The sequence below is a fragment of the Haliaeetus albicilla genome, chromosome 3 (genome assembly GCF_947461875.1).
Source record: "Haliaeetus albicilla chromosome 3, bHalAlb1.1, whole genome shotgun sequence".
NCBI classification, from domain to species: Eukaryota; Metazoa; Chordata; class Aves; order Accipitriformes; family Accipitridae; genus Haliaeetus; species Haliaeetus albicilla.
Genome location: NC_091485.1, coordinates 73,016,992 through 73,036,111, shown reverse-complemented (window position 1 = coordinate 73,036,111; position 19,120 = coordinate 73,016,992). Strand labels below are relative to the sequence as shown.

At 41.5% G+C, this 19,120-nt stretch overlaps 1 protein-coding gene across 11 annotated transcripts in view; it reads left to right on the top strand.

Annotated features, from left to right (window-relative positions):
- PTK2 (protein tyrosine kinase 2) overlaps window positions 1-19,120 on the top strand; it is a 226,218-nt gene that overhangs the window by 90,524 nt on the left and 116,574 nt on the right. For all 11 annotated transcript variants that reach the window (XR_011324147.1, XM_069780127.1, XM_069780125.1 and 8 more), the window contains 2 exons: window positions 1,949-2,175; window positions 15,705-15,871. Coding sequence is in view for 10 of the 11 variants with exons in the window: in XM_069780120.1 (XP_069636221.1) it covers window positions 1,949-2,175; window positions 15,705-15,871 (394 nt within the window). In the remaining variant the exon portion in view is untranslated. The remainder of the gene's footprint in view (window positions 1-1,948; window positions 2,176-15,704; window positions 15,872-19,120) is intronic.

Sequence of the window (19,120 nt, the reverse complement as noted above, 5' to 3'; positions counted from 1 at the left end):
AGGGTCAGGCACTGGGGGAATGTTTGGGAGAAGCGTCTCCTTGGCTTGCTCTTACCATCTTCCCTGAGGGCAGGACATTAGAGGCCTTTTGTCTGACCCAGTGCTGCCAATTTTAAGTTCTTACAGTTCTGTTGGATGAATGCAATTGAACCATTTATTCAAGAGGTGAAGACATACTTTGCAGATGGGCCGTTTGTTTCTTCTTTATCTTGTGGGTCTGAATTAGGTAGACACTTAAGATCCTCCTGGTAGACTTAAAGTCCGGTTTTAGCCTCTAGCAAATGTTATCTACAGTCTGAAGATTTCAAGCCTTGATACTGCCGGTGCTAGATTCCTGTTAGCTGAGCTCATGGTGAGGTTTGACAGTATTGGTGAACTGGTGTAATGGCTAGCTGCTGCTAGAGGGGAGACTGTCTCCCCTCCTGCCCCGACCACCGGCTCCTTCTGCTTCTCTTCCTCTGGGCTTGTGTAACACCTACGGCAGCTTCAGGCAGCTGTGGTATAAAACTAAGCCAACCCCGTGTCGTGGTTTAACCCCAGCCAGCAACTAAGCCCCACAGAGCCCCGCACGCTCGGTGGGATGGGGGACAGAATCAGAGGAGTAAAAGTGAGAAAATTCGTGGGTTGAGATAAAGATAGATTAATAGGTAAAGCAAAAGGCAAATCACCTTTTCTTTTTTTTTGTGATAGTTTCCTGAACTGGTTGTCAGGGAGGTCAGCAGAGAGCACCATGGCGGGTGGCTGGTTGGTGGCTGAAGCTCTGTTGAGGGGCAGCCAGGCATTACGGGAACTCAGCTGGAAGTGTGGGTCTCTCTTCTGCCTCGCAATGAAGTAAACTAAGGCTCAGGCGTTCAGTAGCAATACTGCAGCAGTTTCACTCTCCTCCAGCCCCCTTTCGCAGGCCAGCTTTACTACCAGAAAGGCGTTCAGAGTACTATGCCAAAAAGATCAAGTTTATTTTATTTTTAACATCTCCAGATTTCCAAAACTGCCTCCCCACTGGCTGCTCGCTGTGAGGAGGAGGAGGTACAGAAAGCTCGGTGCACTTGTCCAAGGCCTGGTGCAAAGCCCTGCAGTTCTTTGCACTTTCCAGCCAGCAGACTGGAATGATGCTTGAGACTGTCAGGCAAGGGAGGAGGTATTGTTTGCTCTTTTTCTCTTGTACTGCATTGATTTCTCAGACACCATCTGCTTGTGGCTGACTAATTTGTAGCAGTAGCCAAGAGGCAATTTTTTTCTTTTTTCTTTGAGATGCAGACTCATACAATGGTCCATGCCTTTTGCCACCAGACTTGGAAATCCCTTGGAAACCAGGCTAGTCGATGATAAAACTCAGCCAGTTAGTAGTTGATGAGAGGAGGTACAGTGGTGGTCTTAATGGTTCCTCAGTGAATAATAAATTTAGCTCTGGATGATTTTGAGTTGCACTGGTTCCCCCAAATAGTACAAAACAAGTGAAGTGACAATGTATTAGCCTTAAACAGGAGAGCCTGGTGTTGGTGTGCGGCTTCTTAGTGGAAAGCCTCCAGTTCCTTATGCTGATCTTTAGAGGCTTGTTGCAAGACCAGATTTGGCAGATTTTAGGGATGGGAACTCCAGTTAAAACTGGAAGGTGCCATTTGGTCTTGAAGTCTTTGGCAGGGGCCTGTGTTAAGTCATTGAGAAACTAAAGGAAGAAGTCTTGCTGAAGATACCACTTTTGTTAATGATTTTGTTGTCCAAATTCAGATTACTTGCTCCAAGGGGCTTGCGGTTTCTCTTGTAGTCTTCTGGGTAGGTTTTTTATGTTTGTAGATGTATAACTGTTTTAGGAGGGAACTCTGAAAAAGGCAACTACATGTCCTTTAAAAAATGAGTCTTTATGGATGTCCAATAAATGCTTTGTATGAATCGGTGTAAGATTCAGGTATAACTAAAATCAATTTATTTTTTTGTTTCCCTTTCCTAGAATATGACAGATACCTAGCATCTAGCAAAACCATGGCAGCAGCTTACCTTGATCCAAACTTGAATCATACACCAAGTTCAAGTGCAAAGACGCACCTCAGTACTGGGATGGAGCGTTCCCCAGGGGCCATGGAACGAGTCTTAAAGGTTTTTCACTACTTTGAAAATAGCAGTGAACCGACAACGTGGGCCAGCATTATCCGGCATGGAGATGCTACTGATGTCCGAGTAAGTCTGTCTTTAGGTTAAGTGTTAACTTCACGCTCAAAAAATGGGAGGTAAAAGTCTGGAAGCAAACAAACAGAGAAGTTTTGCGGTTTATTGTAAAAGAATCTTTACTTGTTGTATATTGTAAGTAACCAGAAAAAGCTTTAGGTGCTACTAACTTTCCTTGAGAACAAAAAAACCTGATGTACGACTGTGTATTATCTTAAAGAAATGACAACTCTTCCCATTTTTGCAGAACAGAAACTTGAAATTTACAACAGTGGTTATCAGTCTAGCAACTGCTACTGATGTATGTCAGTTGACTTTTACCACTTTATACTCCCCAAAAGCCTGTGTGACACCTCATGGCAGGATGGCAGGGATGAGAGCTGACATGAAGGTGACATTAAATGACACTTTTCATGTTAAAAAAAACCCCATTTTTTTTACATGTTTAAATGTAAGATGTGTGTATTTACATGTTTAAAATTTTTGAATATAATGTGTACATGACTTAAAAAGAACAAAAAGTCTTGTTTGGAAACTCATTCCCCCACAGTGTGGGGAAATTGAGCCTAAAGAGTCCTTTCTCCCCTCAGTAAGTCCCTTTGTTCCCTCCACCCCAGTCACCTGCTGCTTGTATTTGTACAATGTTGTCCTTCAGTTAGTCTACACCAAAAACCCAAAGGTTGGGATTTTTTTTAAGAATAACTCTTAAGTATCTGTAATCTTGGAGGTATGGGGAAATGTTATGTATGCATGAAAAAACAGTGTTTATTCTGAAGCATAGGTTCTGTCTAATGCTGAGACCTTTACTTACCATTTACTACACTTACTCTTTCAGTTTTTGAGATGTTGTGGTATTTACACTGAAATGAAGCTCAATTTAACATGTCAAACGCTTTTAAAACTTCGTGGTTTGTTCTTTTTTAATTATTCTCCAAGAGCAGAGTCTTGCATGCTGGTAGGTGGTATGCGGGGTTGTTTTCTTCTGTGAGGTTCTTACTGTAGAAACAGGTTCCCATCTGCTCATTCCTTCCAAAATTTGTATTCTCTGCACAGTACTTCAAATTCCACTACAAAGACACAGTTCCAATCTGCAGAGAGTTGTCAGAGTTAAGGAGACCTGTTGTCTCCTTCTGCCTGGTATTGTTTCCTTTGTGCAAGAGAAAACCAAGTAAAAAAGACTAAAGAGTTTTGAATGTTTTCTTTTTCTTTCCTACTGTTTATTTTCTGGCATGGCTGCATTTGAAAAGACCTAACAGCATTCCTAAGTGGAATAGATCTTGTGACAGTGATAATAGACCTGTGAAATTCAACGATTTTCATTGATGATGATCAGAAGATCTGTCTTGTCAATTTAATAAACTCATCTCTGTGTTTAGGGTTAAGTTGGTGAGCAGACAGATTAGAGGTACAAGGGGAATCATTATCCTCAATAGCATACTCTTATTTTACATGGAATAGGGTTTTTTGGGTGCCACTTGAAACGTCTTTGCTCCCTGGCTTCACTATAGTGGTTTGATATATCTAATGTGATTGATTCATTTCATAAAGTGTATTACTTGGTACAAGGGAAGAAAAACTGTCTCGGTATGTTTTTAACCTTGTGAGCCTCTACTGTGGACAAAGTCTAGGGTTCTTCATATGGTACTTGAAATAGAGGTTATCTTTCTGAAGAAGTGTGTAGGAACTTGCAAAACAAAAGCAGAGATTACATCTCTGGTTTCTCCAGCTCAGAAATACCTGTGGTTATGGGCTTTAAGGATCCAAAACTTACACTCCCTGTAAGAAATGCAGTGATGAGTTCAATTTGCAGAGTTACAGATCCTTGTTTTAAGCAAAAATGTGTCATATTTTTTATAAAAGCAGGATCAAAAGAACAGGCAAGTAGCAGTTACTTGAGGCATGCCTTAAGTTTTTAGTTTTATATGCACATTTAATGGACAGTTGTTTCTAAAAGTAACGGGATTTCTGTATTGTTTTCCTTTCCTGAAAAAGAAGAATGTGATGGGTTGCTGTTAAACTTTCTTCTTTTAACAAATCTGATTCTTTTTTTATTTTGTTAATCTGGGACAATGACTGTTGAATGTGCAGGTACTCCGTAGTAAAGATCTAGCACTGATATATTACCATGTCCTGACATTTATTTTAGAAACAGTAAACCGTTGTTGGAGTACAAGCTTACATTCCATTGGAATGACTGCTGTTCGACCAAGCCGAATAATTTAAGATTAAAATAGTCTTTAAGGTTTTTATGCCTTAGTTTTACCCCCCCCCCCCCCCATTTTGTGGAGTAGACAGTCTGCAATAGAGCTTCCATTTCTTCTGAATTACAAACTTGAGAAGGAGGCTGGTGCTGGGTTTGGCCTTTGGCTTGTTTCCAAGGAGCTCTGTAAGAATATGCAGAGGTGAATGTGTTTGAGACAGCTCTGCAATTAAAAAAGGAAAGGAAAAAAAGGTTTTTCAGGACTACTCCCTAGTTAGCACAGATTCTGGGATGATAGCAGAGGAACCTTTCCAGTATTCAAAGGAAGTCAGACTTGGTCTGAAATCTCCAGAAGAGCCAATTAAAGGTATTTCTGCTGGTAAAGCAGAGGGCTTTGTAGAATGTACTAATACCAAAGGAAAGTAAGGGTGGATTTTTTTTTCCCCCTGATTTCTAATTTCTAACACCATCTGTTTCTAACAAAGTCAAGTTTGCCTTTGTTAATGGAAAGGATGTGTTTGGTAGTCAAAGAAGTGAGGAAAGGCCCTTTTCCCTTTAATAATAATAATAAAAAAATCTTCTATGACTTCCTAAGAGTAGAGTGGAAACAGTGCTTTAGCTGTACGTCTTATACACAAATCCTTGATCATGAGGGGAAACCCTTTTCATTAAAAAACTCATATTTTTAAACTCAGATGAACAGAACTTAGCTTTCTGCTCTAAAGGTACTAAAGGTATGATTCCCTTGCTATTTGACTTGAAATATCTTTAACTGAGACAACAGCATGGCTGTACATAGCCTTTGCTTTGCGGAGAACTGGCAGAGGACCTCTGCTTATTCTGGATGGATTTAGTCCCTCAAAGACAGTGTTTCCTCTGAGGGATGAGTCTGTATTCTGCAATGGATTCAAGGGCAGCTTTTCAATTCTTGGAAATGCTTTTTTGGATTTCAGAGAACTGGCATGCTCTCTTTACCCTTTTTTCTTTGGTATTAGACTGAAGACATGCTTTGTTTCCAAAAGAAAAAAAAAATAGGCTTTTATGAATTTGCAAACAGTAGTCTCCTACTTCGAGTCCATATATAGATAGCCATACATTTGCCAGAGGAAGAAAGGTTGTTTATGTTCCCTATTTATCTTGGTATGGCTTCATTTGGATGTGTTGTCTACGTGCATATTCACGAAGAGGGATTTCCAGGCTTTGGGGTTGGAGAGGATGCAGGGCATGCTCTGCCCTGTTCACAGCCTCAGGTGTGGCATGCAAGTGGGTGGGTGTTGCTGAGATGGAATTTCTTTGGTCTCAAGTGCACCCTAAAAGTAAACACTGCCACCCCATCTTGATCAGCAGTTACAAGTAAATCACCTTTCTGTTTCCAGAAGATGTGGTTGAAACAGAATTGTATCCATATTTGATCGAGAAATGAGTGTACTGCATTTAGCAGATTGAGAGGGTATGGAAGGGTTGGGTCTTTTAGACAACAGACATTTGGAAACCTTCTGTGAGCCCCTTACAGATGGCTTTCACTGAAGTGCAGTTCTGCTCCATGGTCTGCATTCCCACACCAGAGGTGCCCAGCTTGCATCCATTACACCTTCTTTTAAACTTCTAGCCCTTAAAGCTTATCCTTGATTCATGAATAGTAGTCGTGAGAAGTAAAGATGGCATTATTTATGTGGAAATAAAAACCAGAAATCTAAAACCAGGTTATTGCCAGACATGCATCATACCTTGATTCTCATACAGGTTTGTTTTCTTCCAATTTTGTAAGACTGTCTAAAACATAAACTGGATAGAGATAGCATTAAAACTTCTAGCTGTCAGCTCTGTTGTTATTTCTGGAGTTAGAGAGAAGCAAGGTGAGAAGTCTTTGAGAAACAGAGTTACAGCATCCAGGGCTCTCTCTCTTAACCTGTTCATCATTCAGATGCCCTTTTCTCAGTTTTCTTTGCAGTACCAGCCTGAAACATCAGCTGCTTTAATGTTGACAAAATGAGAAGCCAAAAAGCTGAATAAAAAAAAATAACAACATCCTTAGCTAAGGATAAGGATATATTGAACTTCAAAAATGTTGAAGTCAAGGGGCATGCCTTGGCTGTCTCCCATCCCTACATGACAGAAAAAGACCAGAGCAAATTCCTCAGTTTCCCTACCCACCTGCAGAATCTTATTTTTCACAGGTAGAAGGCGCAGGGTTGGAAGACTGTGTATTCCAGTCAGTTCCCTAATTTGAACTTTTTAGGAGGAGAAGGGCTGAAGCCCATTCAGCCGAGACATCACTAAAGCAGTTTATTAAACTGCGTTACTGTGTTAGTATTTGTTGCTTGCTTTTTTCTGGTTTGCCTCTCCCATGCAATCCATATCGTGTTGCTGTACTTTCACCCCGTAATACAGGAGACCCGAGTATTTGATTGGACATACAGTTTGCAGTGGAGGAATGGAAAGAGCCTCTACTGCAAAGGTCTGCAATTCAAATGATATCCTAGTTAGACAAGCATTTCTTCTGGCAGCTGTGCCAGCTTCCTTCTTGCTGTTTGTTTTCTCATGCTGCCACCTTCGTTGTGCTGGCATGGGTGTTGTGACTGTTTGGCAAACTTAGTCCAAGTTAGAATGAATGATTGTCTTAGTGTTGCTTTTAATCCAGATCAGTTCTGCAATCTTGTTAGCTGCATCATCTTGCAGACTGACACAATTGAGAAGACTGGGAGAAGAAAGGAAATGCCTGTTTGTTGGCACTGCAGTGTTACTGCACCACCAGGGAATAAGGTATTAAAGCCTTATTTATGAGCATCCCTCATCATCTGCTGCAGCATTCCTGTTTTGCAAACACTTCCCAAGAAAGATATTGCCTATCTTGAAAAAGGGCAAGAGGCTTCTCAGTGTAACCTCAGTCACTGAGAAGACTAACTTCTAGCCGTGTGTTGTGGTTTAACGCCAGTTGGCAACTAAGTACCATGCAGCCGCTCACTCACCTCCCTCACAGAGGGATGGGGGAGAGAAAATAGAATGAAAGGCTCATGTGTTGAGATAAGGACGGCGGAGATCACTCACCAGTTACTGTCATGGGCACAAAACAGACTTGACTTGGGGAAAAGTAATTTAATTTATTACCAATCAGATCAGAGTAGGGTAATGAGAAATAAAACCAAATCTTAAAACACTTTCCCTCCACCCCTCCCTTCTTCCCAGGCATAACTTCACTCCTGATTTCTCTACCTCCTCCCCCTGAGCAGCACAGGGGGACAGGGGTTGCGGTCAGTTCATCACACCTTGTCTCTGCCGCTCCTTCCTCCTCAGGGGGAGGACTCCTCACTCGTCCCCTGCTCCGGCGTGGGGTCCCTCCCACAGGAGACAGTCCTCCATGAACTTCTCCAACGTGAGTGCTTTCCACAGGCTGCAGTTTTTCACAAACTTCCATGGGGTGCAGTCCTTCAGGAGCACACTGTGCCATTGTTGGTCCCCTGTGGGGTCACAAGTCCTGCCAGCATACCTGCTCCAACGTAGGCTCCTCTCTCCAGGGGTTCAGAGGTCTTGCCAGGACACTCCTCCAGCACGGGCTCTCCCATGGGGTCACAGCCTCCTTCGGGCATACACCTGCTCTGGCATGGGGTCCTCCCCAGGCTGCAGGTGGAGATCTGCTCCCCTGTGGACCTCCCTGGGCTGCAGGGGGACAGCCTGCCTCACCATGGTCTTCCCCATGGGCTGCAGGGGAATCTCTGCTCTGGCGCCTGGAGCACCTCCTCCACCTCCTTCTGCACTGACCTGGGGGTCTGCAGGGCTGTTTGTCACATATTCTCACTCCTCTCTTCTGACTGCAATTGCAGTTTGTTTGGGTTCCCCCACACACTTAAATCTGTTCTCCCAGAGGCGCTACCACTGTCGCTGATGGCCTTGGCCAGGGGCAGGTCCATCTTGGAGCCGGCTGGCATTGGCTCTGTTGGACATAGGGGAAGCTTCTAGCAGCATCTCACAGGAGCCACCCCTGCGGCCCCCTCCCCTGCTACCAAAAAAAACCCACGCCACACAAACCCATAACACTGGATGAGACACACATGGAAAATAACATTTTAGGAACAGTATAAGTAGCCCTTTGACATTTTTCTGAAAACACCTACATCTACAAGTGGCTTCAACTCATAGAATCATAGAATACCTCAAGTTGGAAGGGACACATAAGCATCGAGTCTAACTCCCTGCTCCTTGCAGGTGTGCTGGTTTTGGCTGGGATAGAGTTAATTTTCTTCACAGTAGCTAGTATGGTGCTATTTTTTTGGATTTGGTCAGTTGGGGTCAGCTGTGCTGGCTGTGTCCCCTCTTGTCATGACCTAGGCTGGACAGACCAGGGAGTCGCATTTAATTCAGAATTCCCTTGGGCTAAGTTAAGGTGAAATGACACCAAATGATCAGTTAAAGATTTTATTCATGGCAGAAGTAAACTGAACTGGGGAGGCATGATAGTAGGTGGCGGGGGTTTCTCACAACAGGAATTGACATGGGACTACTTCTGTAAACCGTGTAACCTGTGGTAACCATATACATCAATTCAGGGAATAAGGAGATCCCTCCTGTTGAGTCACAAGGTTCAGAGCAGACCCCCTTGCTTTCTGGACTCCTTCTCAGAGAAGGGCCCGGGGCAGCTGGATCAACTCTTAGTCCCAGACTTGGTCAACGGTTTATGTCTAAAGGGATGAGGTGTAGGGATTGCGGAAAAGGAGAGAGAGGAACAGAGAAAAAGAGAAGAGAGATTTCACCCGTCCTGGGTCTAGCGTTGGTCTAAAGGACCAGTTCGGGTGGGTGGGTGCCCGTGGGGCTTCAGTTTGTGTGCCCTTTTATCATCCTTGCCCCTCCTTCGGATGGGCACTTGAGCTCATTAGGCTACTTAAGTGTCACACAGGGTTTGTGCTTTCAGAACCTTTGGGAAATCGGTTGATGGGCTTGGGGGTCGTTTGGGGAGTAACTTCTCCTTCCCTGCAGGCATGACCATTGTTTGATCTTTGGCCATACATGATGAGCTTCCCTGCTTAGCGTATCAGAACAGCACATCAGAACAGGGAGCTGTGCACCTTCCAGCAAGCCCTCCCCATCCTGTTGCTGATGTCCTGTGCTGATCTGTGCCCATCCACCTGCTTTTCACCTGTGGTTCCTTGCTGTGCAGGGTTCGTTGTTATGCAGATCTTGCCCCACCACAATGTTTGAGACATTAACTCTTTCAGTTTCACCCTCCCAACTTCTTGTGCACCTCCAGTTTACTTGCTGGTGGGGTGGTGTGAGGAGCAGAAAAGGGCTTGACTGTGTAAGCACTGCACAGCAGTAACAAAAACATCCCTGTATTATCAACACTGTTTCTAGCACAAACCCAAAACACAGCCCCATGCCAGCTACTATGAAGAAAACTAACTCTATCCCAGCCAAAACCAGCACAGCAGGACTTCCTAAAACTAAACCATGTGACTAAGACCGTTGTCCAGATGCTCCTTGAACTCTGACAGGCTTGGTGCTGTGACCACTTCCCCAGGGAGCCTGTTCCAGTGACCAACCCACCCTCTCAGTGAAGAACCTTCTCCTAATGTCCAATCTGAACTTCCTCTGTCGGACAGCTTCATTCCATTTCCTTGTGTCCTATCACTGGTCACCAGAGAGAAGAAATCAGCACCTGCCCCTCAAGTCAAGAGCACAGCCTGGATTAGGGTTTAGCCATACAGGACTGGATCCAAGGAAGCTCGTAAGCTTTGCAAGTGCAACTGAGGGTAGGGGATAGTGAGTTCTATATGTTAAGCATCTGGAAAACTGAACTTACTGTCAACATTTAAAATACTGTTATGTTTATTTGGGAAGCTATACCAGCGTGTGGTAGGATCAGAGGAGTGCTGATTCAGCCAAGGAGGCTGGAGAGCACAGCTGTACCAGCTCTGTATTTGTCAGTGCTGTCAGCGTGTGCTCGGAGGTTCCCTGTGGAACGATGGGTGGATGTGGGGAGGCACTTTGAGTGATCTGCGTGTGTATGGCTTAAGTGTGCAAGATGCTGAGGCACTTAAGCTTAACGTGGATGTGTTGCTTGAGTCGATGGTGTCTCTGGGCTTGCATGGTGGCAAAATCCTAGGCATCAGAATAATGTGTTTTCAGGCTACAGTTTCAATATATGTTGCTGGGCTTCAGTGACAGAGTTCTTGTTCCGCTGGATCAGTTCCCCAATCTAGTTTATCATGTGATGTACAAATGTGTTGGCTGGATCAGTGCAGGAGAGAGGAAGTAGCATGATGATGATAAAAAGAGGGATGTGGGCTTTTCTCTTTGAATGTCAGACATAGTGTCATCAGAGGACAATCTGCATTTTGTTGTTGTGAGGGCATGGATTTTTCTTTTATAGAAATTATAAATTAATTTGCATCAGAGTTTTGTAGTTTGCTGTTGTCCAACTCTTCATTTAAGGTCCCCATATAAATCTCTCATCAGGATTTATAATACTTCATGTATAAATAGCATTTGGCATATTTGGAGTGCTTCACAAACATGAACACCGTGTCCCTATGTCAGAGGTGCTACTTTTAAAGACTTTCTCTAGTGCAAGACACTTTCTCCTTCCTACTAAATACGGAAATGAGGTTTGTAGTCACACTGGGAGTATATTATTCCAACTTCAATTTATCCATAGTAGCACATCAGTTTTAGTAATTTACAAGCAGGCAGTTCATTTTCACTCATTTACAGAAGCACAAGGTATTATTGATACGTACAGGGAGAGTCTAGGGTATCCTGCACCTTTTGGCCTTTCTCTGGTCTGTCTTGACTTTTTAACAGCCTCCTAAATACACTGTACTGTAAATTCTGTTTTTGGATGTATTCTCCTAATATAGGGAGAATATTAATCTATTTTTAAATTAGCTGTGTTGAATATCTGTGGATTCTTTAGATAACTGAGTAAAAATGAGTGCTGTCTAGTTTTCTAGCTATTGAAAAAGCTTTTTTTTTTCTTCCCTCTCGGTTAAAGGGAGGGAAAGGTGACCTATTACTTAGCTGTTATTGTTAGGAAACTCCTCCAAGGGCTTCCCATTCTCTTTTGCTCAGCTGTACTAGCCTATTTTATGTTCAGGGTGTAAATGTTAGCTCTGGAAACCTAATTAAAGTAAACATGATTACAGTAAACAGCATTTAACTGGCATATGATTGTGTGACTTCCTTACAGTTGTAGGGTATTTATGAGAATGACAACAGACACATGAAAACTCTTCATAGAAATTTATATTCATGTAGGTATTCTGTGTAAACCCAAAGTGAAATCTCATTTTGGAGTAGGTTTCTGCTGGAGTCAAGCTCTCCTATGAGTATTTCTAGCTGTGTTAATCCGAGGTCATAAATTTGTAATCGAGATTGAAACTTTGGTGTTCCTTACCTGTTTTTTTCCACTTTAGAATGCATCTGAGGAGCTTCCTGAGCTAAAAGGCTGGTTGTTGTCACGTCTGGAGAGATTTCAGATTTCTCTGGCTATGCTTCCAGTTAAAAGATTGTCATGACATATCTCAGCAGGATGTTTTAGTCGCTGTTGTGCAGTGGTTAAGCTGTTAAATTGTTTGTCTGGAAACTTCTGATTAAGTATTCTGATCACCACCATGAAGAACATCAGGCATGCTTCTGGCACGGCTCCTCACATTGTGACCATGAAAGACACGAGAAGCCGTCAGCCGTCCTGGAGTGATGGCGGTGGCTTTGACACTCCGAGCCTCTCCACTTGGTCTGTGGAGGCTGCCCAGAACCCAGGGAAGCTCTGTGTGTTGTTTACTACCCGATCGGAGTTAAATATACTGACCCGGTTATGGCTGTGGTGCCAGTGCAAGTTTTTGAGATTAATCTTGTACTGTTTGGAAATAGCAGCCAGATAAAACAAACCTTGTCCTGCTGTATGGGAACTTACTATACTGTTTATATGCTGCACTACCCATGGTGAGAGTTCGTGTTGCTGAATGAACCGCCCTGTTGTGGTGCTGGTTTATGTTGATTGAAGGTGTGGCTCTAAATATTTTAAAATTCAACTTCTCTGGTTTATTAATAAAAAAGTAAATAAGCAAATAGATGTTTTTACTTGAGAGGCTTCCCCTGCAGACCAGCCATTTTGAGTGTCTTAATCACCGCATTTCCTTGTTTCTCCATGTTTTGATTCTGGCTATGGTTTGTTAGCATCTGGAATGAACTCTGTGGCATTCCTGAACAAAAACAGAGAGAAGCCACTTAACGTGTTTGTTTCACATAAAGCATCGCTTCTTCCTTTCTGGGCATGTGTAAGTTTTAAGAATGTATTTTCAAACACTTGCACTTGACTTCCTTTGCACTACTGCTGCTATCTCCTTAATGTTTACGTTTAGTTGACTTTTTCTTGAGTTGCAGTATGTACTAATTGTTGCTAATTATTTTCTTGGGGTAATACCAACTACCTGGCCAGAAGGGATGGGCTACCCTTCTTACATAATTTCGAAAATACATTTACTTTTTTATTATTATTTATTTTTGGTTCTATGATAGGTTTAGAATTGATGATATAAAAAGGAAAGAGGCTTAAAAATCTCACTTGCTTTTGGTGGGAATTAAGACATCTGACTTCTTCAATCCTTTTGAAATCCCAACCTGAAAATTAGAGAGGTTCTGAGATGTCTGGCTTGATTCTTTCCTGAGTAAATAGTAACGGTTTCAGCTGAGCCTTATGCATCAGTGTTCTTGGTGGTTCACAGTCATAGGTAATTTTGCCTTAATTTTTTTTCTTTCCAAAGCCATTTCTTATCACAGCTGGCATTACTAACATTTAAGAACATGTACCCCTATTTTCATTATCAACTGACAGCGTCAGAGACAGGGGAAGGGGTGGATTTCCAAAAACAAACACTGCATGTTATATATTCTATGCAGGGTGCAGAAAGAGATGAAAATGAATGAATCTCTTCTGTTTGCATGCATATAGAAAAGCCGGCAGTGTTCCCTTTAGAGGAGAGCACGTGTGCCAAAATGTTAGGCTTTACTAACTAAGCAGAGATTGTCCTTTGGGTGAAGAGGAGGTTAAATGTGCCTCTGTCACTTCTGAAAGTACTTGTTGGTTGTTATGTGTTTGCTGGGACACGGGCAAAAGTTCTCTTTTGCAGTATGTGATACAAAGACCCTGAAATACAGGCAAGAAATAAACTTAACCAAGTTTTATACACTGTGCTTAATACCTTTAATTCAGATTTAAAACCATTCACTGACCTGATAATAGAGTTTTGGAACTTGCTGGGGAAAGTTGCAAAAAGTTAACTGCTTTAAGAAGGAGACAGGATGAGTAACTGGAGTGTTTCATTGAAGGCTGATGAATGACAGAAACAATGCTTGGCTCAGGAAATCCACTCAGATAAAAACAGTCAGAGGCTGGGAGAGCATTTAGGGGAAGTGTCATATGTGCTTGCCTGGCGTCGCCTCTTCCCCCGGCATCCATCTGTGGCCACTATGGTTCCTCCTTCAGTTGTTTTACTAATGTACTGCAGGGAGGTTACTTCTGTTTGCCTCAGCCACTTGTCCCAGCAACTTGGGCACCTTCTGGCTGCCAGGACTCAGCTGTTGCTGGTTAGTCTGTGTGGTGCTGGCAGCTGGTAGGGCCGCTTGAAAACTTTGACTTGCCAGCGTGTTTTGAAGTTTCCCTCCCACATCATACAGTCCTCCACAAGCATCCTGCATGGAAGAAGACAAGGGTGTTGGGAGGCACTACTGGTACTGAAGTGAATGATGCTTCTGAGGATGCTCATGCCACTGCTGTTGGAGACAGGGTACTGGGCTTGATGGAGCCTCTTCTGACTCAGACTGCCATGAACTTACTAAACACGGCTTGTGCTTCCTTCTTGTAGGCTTGAAAGGTATATTTATTTTTTTTATATGTTTTACTATGCACTGTGTTGCTTCTGGAAGATTATTTAAAAGTTGCAGTTTGATAAGATGTGTGAGCTGATCTAACAGCTCGCTGTCACCTCACCAAAAGCATGATTCCACTCCTACATGTGTCATCTTCCCCCTCTATTCAGACTTAGTGCTTCTTTAATTCCCTCTTTGCAGTTAGTTTTCTGCTTGCTTAATTTGCAGAATCAGGGTCTTAAACAATTTCTTTGGGATATAAAATAATAAATTTTGGGAAACAATGTTATTCTGTAAAAAACCCTTTTGCTTAGCTCACTCCAGTAGCCCACCTCTGGCTCCTGTAGTACTTAACACTGGCTACGTGTTGATGTTTTCTGAAATTCTGAGCAAGAATCAGCAGCTTGTGCATCTGTGTGCATATATATGTGCATGTATATACACACTTGCACATGAGCATTTTCAGTAGGAAATTTTCAGACCATTGCAGGGTCAGAAACAAAGGTCTATGAATTCTGAAAGAAGTGTCTGGGAGCAGTGATAGCCTGTGCTCCTGCTGAGCTCTAAACTCTGTACTGGCGGGGGTCTGCCGCCTTGCAGAGAGACAAGCCTTACCTTTTACTGGGTTGTGAGGGAGCAGCTCTGATCTCCTGCTGACTTTCTAATCTGGATAAGAGCAGGACAGCCTGGCATGCTGCACCTGAAAGGTTGCTAATCCGTGCTCTACTAACACATTTGAATTTCAGTTACAGTGTATTAGACCTTTCTGAGGTTTTTAAGGTCTAACATGGAAGGGAAATGGCAATCTGTTATGATTATTATTTTTTTTTTTTTAAAGGTTCCTTTTTTGGGCAAGAGAACCTCAAACTCTGAGATTTACCTTGGGACAAACAAGGAGGACATTTGTTTTGTTTGAGAATCTTCCCAAATAACTGTGTCTTGCTCCATTTTATAAGGGATCTGTGCTGAATCTCAGGAGAAAATGAGGGGAGGGGAGGGAAGAGTGGAAAGGAAACCAAGGGGCTGTGATGTGGCCTATCAAATCCTGGCTGTTGGGGCACTAAATAGGATGAAAGTCTAAGGTGATTTTCCAGTTGTAGATGGAGAGTGACTTCTAAAGGCTGCTGGTGGTCTTTTTTGAACAAATACATCTTGCTTTCATCAACAAATCTGCTTTTTATATTTTTGCTTTTATGTTATTCTGCTTTACGTAGAGGAAATAGTGGCTTAATTCTGATAAGAAGCATGGAAACGTATTTACTGATGTTTTGTGAAGCCATGCCGGTGAAACTTCAGAAATTGTAAATGATTGTCTGAAATAGCAGCTTACAGGTGAACATCTTCAGTATTCTTAATAAAGGTGATATCTGATTTATTGCTTAGTATTTTGTATAGGGTATTACATGGTAATATTTTAAATTTTAAAAAAATATATATTGCATTTTACGGCTTGTAAGGAGTGTATGTTTCTCTGTTTTAGGGCATAATTCAGAAGATTGTGGACAGTCACAAAGTGAAAAATGTGGCCTGCTATGGGTTACGACTCAGCCATCTGCAGTCTGAGGAGGTTCACTGGCTACACCTGGACATGGGGGTGTCCAATGTGAGAGAGAAATTTGAACTAGCCCACCCTCCAGAAGAATGGAAGTAAGACTATAAATCTGTTCAGTGTCAAAATCGAGTCATATAAGTCTCTTTGCCTTGTCTTAAAAAACTACTCTATAATTCGCTTTACTAAGGAGAATCTTCTTGTGGTGGAATAGAGGTGGTGGAACGGAGAGGGGGGAAAAACCTGGACCACCAAAGTCTTCAGAAAGAGCTGTAAGCGGTGTTTTGTTTGCGGATTTCTTTTGTTGTAAGGGGTTTCCTGCATACTAAAGAGAACAGATAAGTGTAAGCTGGGATTTCAAGAAGGCATAAAATAGGAACAGAAATCTCCTAGTCCTTTGTCCTGAAAATCTGCAAAACGTGATACATCTAGTGAACCAGCCCCATCTCGGGTTTTGTCAGCCTTAAAAGTTTTAGGGCAGGAATGCTATTCCTATTTGTGTTATAAGCACATTGCTGCAATTTTAAAAGGATAAGTCTTATTATTTAAATAAAAACAAAAATATATTGTTAAGTACTTGTATTTATAGAGAGACTGAGTAAGAGAAACGTGATTTGAAAACAGTGAAATGCAGTGAATAGAGCAGTTTATCCCTCTGCTGTTGTGAAATTTTTCAGTTGTAAAACTGTTTATTTGGTAATGAATTGAGGCCCAGAGCGATGAGTGACATCTGCCTTTCTTCTAACTGGGATCTTCTCCAGTTATTCCAGGAGCAATGAAAAACAGAAAGGTAACTGCAGAATTTTGGATTTTTTTTCATAGCCTAGGTACATTTGCTGTGATATTTTCATGATACCAGTTAGTTGGATAAAAGAAGTGGTGTGACCTGTGTTCTGTTGGAGGCTGAGTTTTCTTCAGCTTTTTAGCAGAGTAAGCTGATGGTGCATGCTCAGGAGAGGTTGTGGGCTGGAGAGGAAGGAGGGAAAGATTGTCCACTTTGTTGGCAGAAAGACAAGAGGAAACTAAAATTTACTTGCAGAAAGACACAATAGTCTACTAGAGAGGATGGGGAGCTCAGAGTTTTAAAATACCATTAAACCAAGTATAGCACTGAACTCATGTGGGAACACCAAAAAGTAGATTACTATAATTACTAGTTCACTGCAGGAGTTTTGTGCATGTTTTTTCTGTGGTTTATATTCATAACGACAATTTGTGCAGAGGTTGGTAGTTATTTTAAAGGCTACACGTATCTTCTGCAAAATTATTGTAAATAGTCTATACTTAATTTCTTTCAAATGGAGTTGTTATGTACTAGCAGATGTCACAGTTGGCATTCTTCAGTTTATAAATTCTCTTTAGGGGCCTGATTTTAACAAATGCAATAAATTCAAACAAATTAGGAATGTTTAAAATTTGGGTTTCAGAAAAGTTGCACATGCCTTTTTGTGCATGTTACATTTTATTGTTTCTGGGACATGCGTCACTATTTTCACTTCCATACCTCACAAGAAATTTTTCACTGATAATACTGTGAAATCACAGCTTAGGAAGTAGGGGATTCCTGAACCCTTTCCATGATAGTAGTGCTGTGTACAAGATGTGAATAATTTATGCTGTGGAAATTTGTTACATAGTGTACAAGTGTCAGTTCCATTTTTATTAGGCAGTGCAGCTTGCATTGTACACATTGCAGAGCAAAGTTAATTAGTTTCAAAAGCAAAATTAGATATTGTTTTGAAGTTTGTGGAAAGGAATTTTATAAATACTCATGAAAGAGCTATGGCAAGATGTAAATTATTCAATACCTTTCCAGAGTGTCATTTAAAGTTTTATCGAATACATGCAGCCTGACATACCTTTTAAACCCATGGAGATTTGCTGTGCATAATCAAAATGCTGCTGTCATATTTGTAATACCATAACACAGAGTGTTTAAGATCATATGCCAGTACTTGTAAAAATATTTAGATTAGTAAAGGGAGAGGTGTCTTGGAATGTTCTTAAATTAAAACTTCCTATAGTGTTAATAAACCAGTAACTGCCTCTTGTATGTTGTTTTTTTTTAATCTCATCCAAATTAAAAGGGCTGTATATTCACACTGTTCAGAAATTAGATCTCAGATGTTCTTGTGGACTAATCCAGATACTAGAAGTTACACTGATTGTCAATAAGTTGTACACAAAAATTACCAGGATAAAATCTGTCTCCCATATACTCAGCTTTTGTTTGATGCTGTGCTGTTTATAATCCTGCAGAGGATGGGCTAATGAAGGGGAGTAATAGGGATACAGCTCTGCTTCAGATGATATAGCTGTAGTTAGAGCTTAGAAAGAGTAAATAATAGTGGGCTTTAGGGCAAGGTCACCCAAAATTCTGTCACTTCAAATTTTCTTCCCTCTTCCTATGGCAGACAGTTCAGTTGCAGGAGCACACACAATTTAGCTTTGCCAAACTACCAGTGGATAACCTCAATTATGTCACAAAAGATGAACAGGAAATCATTGCTTACTGGAAGTCTTTTTTTCCCCATCCTCACATTTACTTTTATATCGTACTCTGACCTTCTTCTTGCTGTAAAAAGGTTTGTATTTTGCATGAGACAGCAGATGTTTGAACTATCTTGTATGGGTTCGTTTGTTTGTTTTAAATAAAAATCAGTAAAGACCTAATACTTCGGTTTTTCCTATAAAGAAGAAAGATTGGCACTAAAGGTCAGATAGAAGCCTTTTATTGACTGTGCCTGCATCTTCACTGTACGTTTACTTGAAGAACGTTAGTGCTAGTTAACTGTATCAAATTAAATATCCTTTTTCCATTCTATTTTATTCTCTGGCAATGAAGATAATTCCGTCCAGCATCAGAAAATTCCGATTGTGTCTAAATCATGGTGCCAAAAATGATCAGTTATAATTATTGGAACTGCTTGCTTATTTGTTTGTAGTAGTTTGTTCAGGAAATAAGTATTCTGGAGTGTGCTGTGTTTTACGTCACATTGGGTAATACTGTCTTACTTCTTTGAGTTATGCAAGATTTAGCACTACAGAAGCATTGTATAATTTCAGTGTACTTACATGCAATTGCTTTAGAAAAACTGTAGTCTTCCAACTGCCATCTGAGGGTTTTATTCATTACTGAATTCCAGTAACACTGTTGCTGTTAGGTTTCTTTTACAGTAGCATAAATTATTAATTGTTCTTTAAGCATTTGCTTGTATGAAGGCCTGTATACCTGTGCATGCGAGATGATCCTAGATGACAAGTGAAATACAAACAAACAAACAAAAAAACAGGGCTTTTTAATGGGAAGGCAATAATACTGGAGTGGATTTGTTTGCTTCAGGTTT